This window comes from Falco biarmicus, chromosome Z, assembly GCF_023638135.1.
Source record: "Falco biarmicus isolate bFalBia1 chromosome Z, bFalBia1.pri, whole genome shotgun sequence".
NCBI lineage: Eukaryota > Metazoa > Chordata > Aves > Falconiformes > Falconidae > Falco > Falco biarmicus.
In genome coordinates, this window is record NC_079311.1 from 44,125,874 (window position 1) to 44,140,574 (window position 14,701).

A 14,701-nucleotide genomic window follows, 5' to 3' on the forward strand; every position below is an offset into this window, starting at 1 on the left:
AAAGGATACAAAGATTAGAAAGAAATGGTTTTCCTGATGTATCATTGCACTAAACAACATTTGAGAGCGGAAGAATACAGAGAAAGCAATGGTTGTACCTTGAATATGGAGTATGCTGGCCGCATGTCTGTGGCACAAAAAATCTGTAAAAAACCATTTTGCATAAAATTGTGCTCTGCAGTGGTGAGAGAAATTAAAGAATGAAAAAGGAAGATGACCCTATATATGCTTAACTGGAAACCAGAAAGTAGCTCTGTACCATCTCTCACTTGCACTGAACCCTGAAGGGGAAAAAAATTTGGATGATTACATATTTAACTGCAGTAATCCTGGATTAAAGCATTTAATTCCTAGAGTGTTTACAAACAATCAATACAAACATTAATAAGCATATACTTTTAAAGCAGCCTGCCATGTATATTACTTTGCTGTCAAAACTAGCTCTGGTACAAATTCAGGAGTGTGCAGTGTTTTATTATTTTTAAAAGAAGGCTTTATCTTAGGGTTTTTAAGCAAACTCTTATGCCTGAACTATTGCATAAAAATATAACATCCTCCACAAATATTAAGTAGGTGGTTTCTCTTTTGTTAGCAAATGGAGTACACTCTAACCTTCTAAATTTTTTAATGCTTCTGAAAATAAAAGGTGTCTCCAATTATTATAATACAGGCAAATTATATATCTTCAGACAAGAGTAACAGGAGAAAGTATCTGCACCATGTTTACCTTATGAAGCATTATTGTACTAAATATCACAGAACCTCAATACAAGTGAAAACAGATTATTCTGGGGGACATCTGGAAAACTCTTTACCATACACTCTAAAGAAACTGATAGCTCTGAGGGAAACTTGCCTTTACACTCCCCTCCCCCAAGTATGAGCCAGTCACTCACAGTCCAAGTAAATCAGCTTAAGCCTCGATTTGGCATTTCAACAAAACCAAAAAATTTGTCAGCCTGGGTTAATGTACTGGCAGTCACCACAGGCTGGCACATCACATCAGGACAGGCTTACGTGCCTGGGAATTTCCAACATGCACAATGTTGCTTTTCAGAAATGGGTTACGGGAGAAAGATTTAATTCCAATTTCCTCTTGGATTTTTTCCATTTCTGCTGTTATGCACAAAGCCCCCACACCCCTCCCCCCCACAATGTATAAATTTCTTTCCCCTAGTTCACTTTAACCTGTGTCTGAATGGAAGCTGGGTTAAATTCTTGATCTAAACCCAACTGTAGTCAAAAGTTCTTCCAGGGACATGAACAGGTTTTAGCACTAGAAGGGGAAAACCGGGTGTGATGCTGCAATGCAACATCACTCCCCATGCCCTGCTGAGCTCCCCATATTTCAGCAGGTGTGGGAGCAGGAGTTGTCCCCAGTTTCCTCTCCTCAAGGTATGGGATAACGTAAAGCTTTGTATCAGACAGGAGACTACACAAGTGGGAGGTGGCAAACTACTAAGTGACATGGCCGAAGTCTTGTGGCTGATGCCTCCAAGAATTCAGAATCAATGCAGTCAGGCAACTCGGGGAAACTCTAAATTAATTGATTTTGCTAGCTCAGAGAAAACTTATGAAACTCTACATTGTCCCTCAGTGACAAAATCACAAAGTATCTGTAGTGGCATGCTCTGCAACTGAATGCCTGTTGTCCTTACAGGCAGCATTCTGCACACATAACTGAGATTATCACACACAAAAAGAAGCCAGGGGTAGGGGGTGGGGTGGGCGGAAAGAAAAATGCATCTTAGAAGTTACTTATGTTTAATGCTTAAAAGTCTGAATGCACAAACAATAATCTACCATTATAGAAGTACTGGTGGTCAATACAATGCATTAGAACTATGTACAATGACACAGTTTAGTATCAAAATCTTTCTACAATGTAGAGTATTACGAAACTGTTAATGACATCAAACACTAAGCACTTAAGACACCATTTTTTGCTACCACATTTGGAACTTCAATGAACAGTCCATTTTTACTTGCAGCATCAATCCATTTCTAGTATGAAATTAAGTAATTTTCTACTTATACAATAAAATTTATCTACAAGGGTCTTTTGATTTTGATCCATAGCAGCAAAGGCACTGTACATCAGCAGATCCACAGACTTAAAGATTTTTTTTAAAGCATTCAAAAAAAAAGTCACAGATCATAGTTTAACAGCAACAACAACAAACATAAAAAGGTAACACGTTGTCTCTGGCACAATGGCTCAGTCTGCGTCCATTTTAGGGACATCCAACCAAGACTTGGATTGAACTGCTGGCGAACAAAGCAAGTCCTTATCCCAGTAAGAATCCATTCCTTTTTGTATGTCGGAATGAGTACTCTTCCAAATCCTACCTCGGAGGTCATTGCTTTTGTAGTTTGTATATTGGTAGGCATCCATTCTTATTTCAGTGCAGTTTCCAAAGAACATATCAAATATTTTTCATAATATCTTGTAATTGAAAAATTGCCCAAAGACACATATCCCCATTTTCAAGGAAACATTGCAAAAGTTTCCAGAAGTTACAAAGGTGATTCTTTGAGGCAACTTATTGTACTCTCTACAATATAACAAAGAGAGGTGTTTATATTAAAAAACCTAGCTTGACACCAAAATGCTTTATGTTTATCAACAGAAAAGCATTGAGAACAAATCTGTACACAAGATGCTATATTAACATTGCAAATATATAAATTAGCACATTCTTACTTAAAGTGAATTTAATTTAGATGTGAACTGAATTTGCCATTCATCACAGGCATGTAGATCACTGGCTACAATTTGCAATTTTCTAAGTTTCCAAGACTGTCTAAAATAGTTAAGATACAGCATCTTCCCACCAAATAATTATACTGTAATAACACTTAGAGGTCTCATCCAAGAACAGGACTAAAAAATATAACAAAGTTTATTTTTTTAAATAGAAACTACAAGTCTATTTAGTGTAACTTTTAACTATCTCCTGAACATCCTTCTCCAAGATCCCCAATTTATTCACCTGCAAAAACACAAAGTATACAATGTACCTTTCAAACTAAAGCCGGGCCAGACAGCTTTATTTAGTCAGTTCATTGTTAGAAAGACTTCTTTAAACAAAATAAATACATTACAGCTATAATACATAATTAAAGAGTCAAGTTCACTGTTAAATATGCTTATTCCATCTTCTTCCAAGTAGATATCTGACAATTTGGTATCACAAGTTCTTAATAAGCATTCACAAATCAACAGCAAGTTAAGAAGGTAAAAATAAATTCCACAACTGTGATGAGCATTTAAGTTCTCAGTTTAGAAAGAAAGGAAAAAAAAAAAAAAAAAAAAAAAAAAAAAGGAATATACAGCAAAGTGCTAGGAGAAGGAGTTCTGTCTGCATTCAGATTTGTCTCTAATAAATAACTTCGTAGACTGTAGCTTTCTTGTCCCCAGAGCCAGTAACAATGTATTTGTCATCCACAGATATATCACAGCTAAGCACAGATGAGGATTCTTTGGACTACAAGAAACAAAACAAAAGAGAAAAGGGAAAAGAAAATTACGGTTTTCCAATCTTTCAATCCAGAAAGGCTTGAAGATTAATTGTAGAGTTTATAGAGAGGGAAGACACCGAAAGCTTATTTAAGTATCAGTACCATAGCAGAAGCTTTTGTTACATAACTGTTTTTCCAAACTTGTTCCACCTAAAGCTCTATGGCAACAGAAACAGCAGCAGCAAAGCAAGTGAATGGTATGTACCTAGAGATAATCTAGTAATCAAAAAAAAAGAAGCAGTCCTTCCTATATATTTTACAAGCAAGCATTTATTAATATTTTTTACATTAGCTTTTGCATAAAATGAATGAAAAGTCAACTTCTTCTTCCCTTCCTTGTTTGTTTTAAATCAGAAATCCGTATGGAGAAGCACTACAAAGCCCTACCCACCCACATGTGTAAAACGATGAGACCCCACAGAAGTACCTATCTCCTCTCACTATTTCCCTAACACAGAAGACAAAATCCTTGCACAAAGGCATTATCAGGGAGGATGTAAATATGAAAAGATACTGTGGTGGAACAGGATGCACAAGTGTACTTCAGTTGAACAGGAGATAGCATACAACAGGACACAGTAGCTCTGTCCCTCCCAGCTTTTCTGTCTTTTCTGAGATTATGTGTATGTATTGCCACGTTTTACTTGCTGTTTTAGTGCATGTTTTCTTTACATAATACATGTCCACATTCACTGCAAGAGCTAAACACTTCCCAGTCATTCCAAGTTTTTGCCAAGCAACCTCTGCTGCACTGTATGTAAAGCTTCTTTCTCTGCCCTTCATTAAGAAAGCTGCACTGGGGTTTTAACATCACTTTTAAGGGTGATGTGCTCTTGTTAGGATCATGTGGGCTTTCTGTGGGAGGTGGTTGTGGAACTAAATATCCTCCAGCAAGAAAACTCTGACCTCAGCTTTCTCATGTCAAGGCAAACTGCATTGTCCCCAAAAGCAGAGACACAACAGGTGTCAGTACAGGTGAGACCTGACCATTTGGACCAGAACACCAGTTAATACAAAATATTCACAGCCTAGAGGTACCTGTGGGTGAAAGAGAAGGACATGCAAAAATCCCATTTTCCTTTAATGGCACTGAAGTGCCATTAACATTGGGCTCGGAGGGATAAATACTATAGAAAGGTTACAACTTCCAGTTACACTCCATGGAGCTCCTCCATAAGGATACAGCCTTCAGCTCAGAAGTGTGCCTGTTCAATCCACTAACTTTTTTCATCTCATCCAAGAGAAATACATGTGTTGAATATGAATTTCACTTTTAGCTACATTTTGGACCTTCAGTGAATGCTCATCTAACAACAAGACTTGAGTACTATATCACAGCAATATGCACAAGAAGGTGATAAAGAAGGGTATTAGAAACAATTTTGGATTAAAAGCTAAATTTTTACTGTAAGAGCTAAATCACTCAAATGTTAGAAAGGACAAAAGCGTATCTTGTTAATTACAAAGTCTTAAAGGAAGATAGTAATTAGCCAAGAATTTCCATTTAAAAACTCCTTAAGTTAATGACAGACCCTGAGATGTGCAGCATTACTGCACTACGATATATGTGAAAAACAGCTTCTAGGAGGTTATTACCTGGAATATACTGGCTCCATAAGGTGTTCTCCAGGCATTAAGAAGATTATCTTTTCCAGTGCTTACAAACCATTTGCCTGCAATAGATTGTTTAAATGTTATTGTTGCATTTTGTTTTCAAGGAATGCACCCCAAGAAACAGATTAATCATAAAAACAATACATTCACACATATCCAAAGAACAGTCACGCTTTCATCTGGTTCCACTACCAAATTCAATCACAACATAAGCAATTCCCACAAAAAAGCAGTCATGTAGAATTTTGTAAATAATGTTAATACTTAAATGTAACATCTAATTTTTAACTATACCTCTACTTTCACTTAAAGGTAGTCCTGAAAGAATTTCTCAGGAGGGAAAACACTGGCATAGAAACATTTGCTTACCACAGTGAGCAAATTTGAGTGATAACACACAGCTCTCATGAAGATGCAGCTGATACTTGTCCGGCTTAGTAACATGCAGCACCTCAACGTTACTGTTCTCCATTCCTACTGCCAACCACTCACCAGTTGGACAATAGCCCAGTGAGAAAATCTGGAATTAGCACAGCACATGCTGCAATCAGTAAAGGAACGAGCTTGCGATATTCAACACCAACTCTTGCTACACTGTTAACACTATGCAAAAACACATTTTGGTCTACTACAGTTTTAAAAATGTGATAATCCAATTACTACAGCAATCAAGATACATCAGTTCATGTAAACAAAGCTCAATTAAAACTGTAATAGTAAAGCACTGAATCAAGCTATAAAATTTAATGTCCTAGCTTATCTGACAGCATTTTAAAATAGTTTCTTAAAATATTTTTGAACAAGAATCTACAGAAACAGCAACAGGAACACTTTACTCTGGCAGTTCTTTTATAAAAAGGAATCTCCACCATTCTCACAGGAGAAGTACTAATCTGTCAAATAGTCACAATCCAGAAAGATGTTTAGCTGCCACATCAAATTAAAAAAAAAAAAAAAAGTAAAAAAAAACCAAACTGTGAGACCAAGTGAAAAATTCTTTGGAGTTCTCTTTGAGCCTGCCTTCTTTACTTAAAAAAACCACCACCACCAAAATCCAAAAATGCTTGTTTTAGAAAACCATGACAGATTTTTGTTAACATGCTAAAGCTTCTAAGCTTGAACCTGTGATGTGAAGTCATGTTGCTGTAGCTGTCTCCCTTCTCTGAGATCCCAGGATCTAACTGTATTGTCCAAGCCTCCTGTCCATAGTTTGGTGCCATCATTAGAAATGTCAATACAGCTTGCTCCATCTGTGTGGCCCTGAAATTGCCTGCAAATATGGAAAGAAGATACACATGTTCTCACACAGGAAAGAGTTGGTTCTGAGCATGTATACAAATAGCTCCTTTTTCTTTCAGTCCCCGACACACAGCCATTACAGACAACAGTAACGTAGATTCCAATAGCAATGTGAGATTAATATAAATTCCAGGACAACCACGTGAGTTTTGTGATGAATTGATGAAACAATCAGGCCAGACAGCCAAGTGCTAATTTGATTTCAAAAAGCACATTTTATGAGTCAGATACTCTGGGGATCTTTGCTGCTGACTGTCTGATACCCACTATTCAACTGAAAACACCCCCCTCCTCCCAAAGGAATGGAGCATGATCATTCAAAAGTCACTTTAATAAGAATCTGCAGGTGACCAACAAAGTTGGGAAAAAAAGAGCAGTCTAAGTGGGAACATCAAGGAGTAAAAGCCTGCCTTCAAGATTACATATATTATTTTATATTACACATAACAACACACACACTGTGCAGTGTGCAGAGAGGCTCTGTGACTGAGTCCCAGCTTACTGCACATTAGAGTTGAGCAGCAACCCGAACTCCTACGACGCTAAGTTTGCAATGAGGTAATTTACACAGATCTTTACCCAAGACATATTTGCTGGAGCACTTATGAAAGAGATTGGAGTGTGAGCACTGTGTGCTGCAAGGACACAAAGAAAACCATCTGTTCAAAGAACCTACAGCAGTGTCAACACCCGCTGATCTTAGGAAATTATATTTATAGGCTGCTCAACAGGCCTGGAATTATGAAGCCCTCAAAACCTATAAACAATTTTATAGACTTTTGTCAAGGTATTACCATGACATTGCCTAGCAATGAAATACTGGTAGCAGCTAGGCAGACTCCATGGAGAAAATAGCTTATGTATGCAGAAGAGTACATAAGGCCATGTCTAATTAATTCTTCACAACCTGATGATCCAGTTCTGTCGACCTACCTTACTAAAGTCTGGTTATGCAGATCCCACACTGCTATGTTCCCATCGCTACAGCAAGAGAAGCAGACCTTGGAATCGGGGCTGATAGCCAGGGCATAGCAAGCTGGAGCGGAAGACGTCAGCTCTGCTTTGATGCGAGGAGTTGGTGCTGCCAGGTCCCAAATGGATAACGTGCTGGCTTCCCCGCCAACAATCAGGGTGCGGCCGTCAGGGAGCAATCTGCAGGAACGGATGTAGTTATCTCTGTTCTGTGGAGACAGAAGCCATCAAGAGATTACTCACGGGGAAAGGAAAACAGCATTAACATGAGAGCAGAAATCCATAAATGTATTGTATTCCCTCCTGGTTTTAATGAGCCATTTATACTTATGACAATGATAAAGTGTACTAATGCCAGAAAATTACATGACATTAGGGAAGTACTTAAACTTGATCTACAAAACTCAGTAGTAAGAGATACTTAATCTTAATTAGCATCAAAATGCAAAGACCTGAACCCAGCCCAAAACAATTCAAGTTAGCTGTACTCGACAGCTTATGTAGAAAGTTACATTCTCATACTCTGTTTATTTCAGCACATTAACCTCTTGGCATGGGGGAGTACCAAATTCCCTGCACACTCCCCCACACTCTGTTCCAGTGAGACTTGCTGCCATCATCTAGGAGATGTCACAGGAAAATATTTGGGCAATTTTCTTTATTTGCGTAGCAGCTTGTGTAGCCACTACAAGCTGCGGTAGCCACTACAAGCTACGGTTCTCATTTTACTGCCCCTGTAACAAGAAGCAACATCTTATCATGAACTGGTAAATGACATGAGAAAAGCTGCTAACAATGCTTCATCTTGTTAGCACATTCAAATAATTTGCGAATAACAGTCGAGAATATTTTTAATTGTCACATTAAGACAGGGTAATGAATTCACACACGTAACAAAACAAAAAATATGTGACATCATCTCCAAATATTCTCAGAGAATATAGCTGCAAGAGAGCAACTTTTAGCATGATAGGATAGCAAGCTTTAAGATTGCCAACAAATGTTAAAGTTTATAAACGATGTTTGTGGTGTCTTTGATCTTTCCCCCTATCGATACAATTTTAGGATATTGAAGAGATTTTGACTCACTGGGGGTGGGGAAATCACAAGTATGACAAAGAACATAATTCAAACTCAGTTCAAAAAGCCACCAAAATTATAAATTAAATATCAAGCTTTGATACCAATGACAGCGTTGAAATTGCCACTATTTATTGTACCGTAACAGTGTCATTTCAATCTTAACACAACCTGCTACCTTATTCCACTGTTGCACGCCCCTGTTCACCTACCAGGCAGTCCAGCTGAGAGACAGGGCTCTTGTTACCAGGGTGGCTGATGTCCCAGACTTTCACGCACCCCTTCCCACCCGTGTACACATGTCTCGTGGGGTTGCTGATGGTAACCGCACACACAACTTCCCCGTGGTTCAGAGTGTTGATCTGACGGGCATGGCGAGGGATTCCTGGACCAATGAGGGCATCAGGAGGGAAAGGAACCGGCTGCATCTGACCATCTGCACTTACATGAAATGAGTATGCTCTAAGAGGTAAAAAAAGATAGGGCGTGATTTAAGAAGTTTTTCTTCAAGCCTATTTAAGGAAACAGAATTAAAGGTGTGTTTCCACTGTGGGTATTCAGATTGCACACTCAGATCCTTTTGCAATCTTTTTAATCATGTGACGAAGGAATTATTTATTTATCTATAGCATGATCCTCAAAGCACAAACTTAGGTACTATTCTTTTAACGTGGGAAGTCAAGCACCATCTATCAATCAAATGAGCTTTTACAATTCATGCAATGAGGACTTCTGGCATGAGTGAAGATACACAACTCTACTCTTACACCTGGGGCATGGGGAGACCACTGCATGGAGAGGAGGAAAAGAAGGTCAGGTCAGGGCCCCCTGGAAGACAGAAATAGTTGGCTGGCTGCTGCAGAGCATGGTGGGTAGCTGAGGGCCAGGGGACATTTGGTTGCCCCCTTACTGACTCCAATGTGCAAACTTCAGCTGGACTGCCGCCAAACTGCCCCCAATGTGCCATGGGTCCCACACCCCTCCAGTGAAACTGCCCAGCACTGTACCCTAAGGGTGCAGTGAAACCTCCACCATCAAGAAGTTAAGTCCTCAAGGCATGGTTGCTGACATCTGACATGACAGGTCAGCAGAAATGCACTCAAATTTCCTTGCTCCTTTTGGGCTTGCTCTCTTCTTTCTTTCTGTTTTGGGTTTGTTTTTTTTTTCCTTGTGTGTGGACCTGACACAACAACTACAAATCCCAATTTCTCTTGCCAGAATCAGGGCTCTCACTGAGAAAGAACACGTTGTGTGACTGCCAGTTATGCCACCTGTGAATAACCTATCAACAGCTTCATATCAAAATTTTTCCAGGGAGAACAGTTAGGTTGTGAAATTGTCTTGTTCTGAGATGCTACCTGACACATCATATCTGTTACAAGAGCACCAACTTTATAAGAGGGCTCACTTACACATACCAAGGTATACTTAAGAGAAGGCTTTCGTTCCCTTTGATCTAAAAATTCATCACAGCACTGATGAAAAATCCACTGTCACAATGGTGGGATGAGAAGAGCTCACAAAAAGAAATTGTTTTATGAGAATACTTAAATCATTCCTTAATTGTTGCTTCAAAGTCACTGAAGAAGGCAGTCTTCAGAGTTCAATTACTGAATTTTTTATTTAAGATTCATAGTGCATTAACACTCAAACAATAATTTTCAGTGGGACAAAATGCAACTGCATTTTCACCTTTCTGCCCTATTCCCAGAGCTTTATACACTTCACATCCTGAGCTGTTTCTTGTTCTGGCAGGTCTGAGTGACGGATCATATCCTCATTCTCCATTTTTTGACGTTAAACACATTCAGGAAAGGGTAGGACAGATTTCTGTGGTTGTCAGAAGCAGCAAACTGCCTATATGAGGAGTAGAATTTGGGTTTGATTATCACCACAGAAATCTGAAATATATTCCTCATTAACTTCCTAATTCCTGTTTGCTGCAGTAATGTACTGGAAAAAGCAGCTGATGGTCACCTGAAATATCTAACAAAACAAGTGGAACTTCATTAGCATCTTTTCTGATTTCCGCAGGCAGCCACTCTGCAAAGCCCTGTTGAGCATTGTGTATGATACTTTATCAGCCAATGTGAGTTTTAGCATGTTTATAAAGTACACAGGGAATATATTTAACAATTACAGAAATAAAGCTTAGGTCTGTAGTGATCTGTGGCTACCTTTATTCTCACTCTATTCACTACTCCATACCAGCCTGTATAATTAAACTGCTGGTTTCTTGCATAGTTTGGTTTTGTGGTGGTTGAGGGTTTTTTTTTTTTTTCACTCTGAGAACTAACACTGCACATTGCCTGTTTGAAGTATTCTAAATATCTTACAAATATTTTACACTATAAACACCTGTCCAGCACTTTTTTCTTCTTTTGACATCAGCTACCTTTTCTATTTACATATTGTATAATCCTCAGTGTTTTGATATAACTCCAGAAGTATTTTGATATAACTTCAAAGTGAACGAGAGTTATCAGAGGCCAGATCCCTGCCACACACTGCCTGCTCCATTTCAACAAACACTCAACAGTGCAGAGAATTTACACAAGTTTTACTCTAAGAGAAGAGTAAATGAGAAAGTAACAATCCTGAATGACAGCTGTGAAAAGTGCCCCACCTAAGATGAAGAAAAAACAATGCAATTGTGCTAAAACAGCCACAGATTTCAAAGGTTTCAGGCCCTAAAGCAGACAAATGAAAGTTACATTTAAATATGTTACAATGTTATAAATTTTATAAACCAGTCACCAATACATCAACAACATTCAAACCCTTGGAGATGTACCAGAACTGAAGCAATTTGATATCAGTTTTCCCCATATTTTATTCCCCCATCTCTAAGAAAGATGTGAGCAAGGAGATCTCTGCACCCCTGGTATTGTTGTTTCTGAGACTACACCAAGCAAAGCCTGGTAGCGCTGGTCACCTTTTTTCCAGGTGACCAACTCCACCAAAGATGAACTTGAACTCAGCAGACATTCAAACATTGCATCAAGAGATTTCCAAGTGCTCCATCTGTGCAGGATGAAGATCTGTGCCCTGAAGAATTTTTAATGCAAACAGCTAGTCCAGGAAGCTGCTGCACACCAGTTTCCATACTTGCCTTAACACAGCCACATAACAGGGCAGTGTAACTAGCAGAAAAGTCAACTTGAAGTGGCAACTACTGTGTGATGTCTGAGGGAGCTGGACGTGGTTTATGATTTGTGTGACGTATATGTACAAGAGGAGTTACAGGCACTAGGACTGACTACTTGTCAACATGTGTTTGTTATTAATCCTGCATGTCTTCAAGCTCACTGTCAGGTAAATGTGTGCATGAAAGCGTGTGACTGCTCCCCAACCACTCCTCCACAAACACATTCCTATTACCAGGGTGAGAGAAGGAACAGCACAAACATCACCTGCCCTTCAAACTCTCCAGTATTAGATGGTCACAGTTTCCCACAAATGTCATGCAAGAAGTGGAACTTAAGGACCCTTACGTAAAGTCTGGATCAATATGGTATACATAGCTGTTTTATTCTTTCCCTTCTCTAACTCAAGAGGGATGTGAGCAGAGAGTTCTTCATACCTGTGTAATTCTTCCAAGGCTCACAACAAGCGAAGCCTGGTAGAGCAGGTCACCTTTTACAGTCAGTTCCATCAAGGATGAATCTGAACATCACACTACAATAATTCTTTCCAGTGTTTTCAATCAAACAAAACATTTCAGTGTTCCTTTCTCTGCACAGTGCTGTTTATATCCTTCTAAGTTTGCAAGTAATTGCAAGGCTTTTGTGAACAAAGAAATATTTTTTTTAATCGGAGAAGCACAGTACAGCAGAGATGGAAAGACCTGTTCCAGTTTGCATTTCCATATAAGACCAACCAGTCAGATTCAGCATGTAAGAAGACCTCAAAGCTCAGCTCCTTTTTCCATTTATTTCTGTCTCCTTTATATCACCCAGTTCTTGTTGACCACTATTAGTCTTCAAAACAAATGTACAAATGCAACATTAAGATTAAACAATGTTTCTCCTGCCCTTGCCAAACAGCTGTATTTATTTCTATTTACACAATAGTTTAAGGTAGCTAAGTGGAATTCCAGCCGGCTAGAGAACACAACTTCAACAGATGACTGACTTTTAAAGCTGAATGTTTAATACTCACGGTTTTCCTCCTGGGATGCCTGTGAGATTCGGAGGGATGCCTGGGACTCGCATATGATGATGGGGATCAAAACCAACCTGTAGTTTCCCCAAAGCAAGACAAAAACGTGTATTAAAGATGGAGTTAGGCAAAGGATGACTGTTTAATTCATGTTCTCGATAGCATACTCCCCAAATTACAAAGAGATGGAACTAGATTTAACCCTGCAGGTCTTAAATTTAATATAAACTGCTCTCAACACCAAACACACTAGCAGCCAACACTTACCACTGGAGATCTCCCGTAAGCTGCTGCTGCTGCTGCTGCTGCAGCTGCTGCACTCATTTGAGGGGAAATATTGTGTAGACCGGCATAGGCAGCTCCAGGGCTTGTCAGCTCCCCATTCATACCAGCATGTGGCACGATCCCAAATGGAGTAGGGTAGGGACACGGCACTGCCATAGGTGTCCTTAAACCTGAAGCTATTAAGGGGAAAAAAGAGAGGTCACACAGCCAACCCAGACCCATCAGATGAGGTACGAATTTGGCAAACAGCAATACATGTGTGTGTGTGTGTGTGTGCATGCTGTATTGAAGTGCTGAAGAACCAGCTCAGTATCCAGTTTAGGCAGCTATAATATACTGCCTCGTCAATGCAGATTTAAAGGGAGCTGGTTAGGGACAAATGGCCACCGTTCCACATCATCAAAATACATGGACACTAACCTAGTGGGTCCACACCTGGGGGTTTGCCAGGCACTGGCCTCAGTCCGGGAGTGGAGTTGCTGCCTGGAGTTGGGGCATCAGTCCGTGGAGTTGGGGTATTTGATTTAGACACAGGAGTGGTAGATTTCTCATTCTAATCACGAAAAAGGAAAAAGGAAGAAAATTTATTAGCTATTTTACCTTTTTAGCTAGTGGTTGGAAAGATAGCTGATGAAACCAGAGTGTGCATGATCAGTGATATTTAGCTTTTGGGTTTCAACAGTCCCTGGCAATAAAGAGAAGCTGCAGAGACACTGAAAAAGGCAGAATGGCTTTGGGAATTAACTACAGCCTTCACAGCTTTCCTCATCAGGAGCATCTGTATGATTCAGAATGAGGTCAATGACTGAAAACCATTGTCGTCTGACAATTACATTGGCAGCATACGTGAAATCTGTTGGTGGTCTCACTCTGCTCACAGTGGACCTGCTCCCATTATGATTATGAGTTTCTGTAAGAGGCCACTGCCGGGTGGATGAGAAAAGCAGAAAAAAAACCCACAACTGACCAACAACTCCTGCCCGAACATGGTGCTGCAAACACAGGATGGAGACAGTGATGGATATAAAGTCAGGAACTGTGCGGTGTTACTTTTGTGACAAACTTGTTCATCAGACAAACCACTGACTGCCAGGCCTGAACCTGTCATTCCATAACCTTTCCTGAGCACTACATTCACTTTAAGCTTTCTCTTTATTTATTTTATTTCTTTAAATAATCATGTACTCTGACCTGTGAAGAGCTGAGAAGGGAGTTACTGTGCAGCTCAGGAAAGTGATTAACTGTGGTCACAAACATGAAAGGAAAGAACACCCCCAACTTGCAGGCAGCTCGCTCTTTTGCATTGTGATTTGTGATGCAAGTCAAGGAAGGCTCTTGTAAATGACAGATTACTTTTTAGGTAGAAAATAAAAATTATTGTTATTGTATATGGCCTGGTAATTCAAACAAAGCTAACAACCAAATCACATCCAAGCAGGGAACTGAATTTACTATAAACCACAGCAGAGGAAAACAGCTCAAGAAATCCCTGTGTACTTTTATTTATTCTCAGAATGACAGTTTTTCATATGGGGGAGGAGAAAAACATCTCTCAGTACAGCACATCTATCACCTACCCACACCACCAGTGAAAATAACCTTCTCCTATCCCCAAAAAAGGCTGTGGACTTTCTCCTTACTATTTTATAAAATTCCCTTGAAGAGATAAATTAAACAAATTTTAACTTGATGCTTCATAGTGCTTTACTGATAGCTGTGGGAATCTAAATTGTGTCCAGACATAAATCTGCTAAGCATGTGTTTCAGC

At 39.4% G+C, this 14,701-nt stretch overlaps 1 protein-coding gene across 8 annotated transcripts in view; it reads right to left on the minus strand.

Annotated features, from left to right (window-relative positions):
* Window positions 1–1,747: 1,747 nt before the first annotated feature.
* Window positions 1,748–14,701, minus strand: part of LOC130142394 (transducin-like enhancer protein 4) — a 98,247-nt gene continuing 85,293 nt past the window's right edge. For 7 of the 8 annotated variants that reach the window (XM_056324234.1, XM_056324233.1, XM_056324231.1 and 4 more), the window contains 9 exons: window positions 13,354–13,486; window positions 12,916–13,109; window positions 12,649–12,725; window positions 8,700–8,949; window positions 7,369–7,616; window positions 6,259–6,406; window positions 5,506–5,656; window positions 5,119–5,195; window positions 1,748–3,488 (listed from right to left, as the gene is read on the minus strand). In XM_056324234.1, the coding sequence (XP_056180209.1) occupies window positions 3,381–3,488; window positions 5,119–5,195; window positions 5,506–5,656; window positions 6,259–6,406; window positions 7,369–7,616; window positions 8,700–8,949; window positions 12,649–12,725; window positions 12,916–13,109; window positions 13,354–13,486 (1,386 nt within the window). In that variant the 3' untranslated portion in view covers window positions 1,748–3,380. The remainder of the gene's footprint in view (window positions 3,489–5,118; window positions 5,196–5,505; window positions 5,657–6,258; window positions 6,407–7,368; window positions 7,617–8,699; window positions 8,950–12,648; window positions 12,726–12,915; window positions 13,110–13,353; window positions 13,487–14,701) is intronic. The other variant, XM_056324232.1, reaches the window with a different exon arrangement.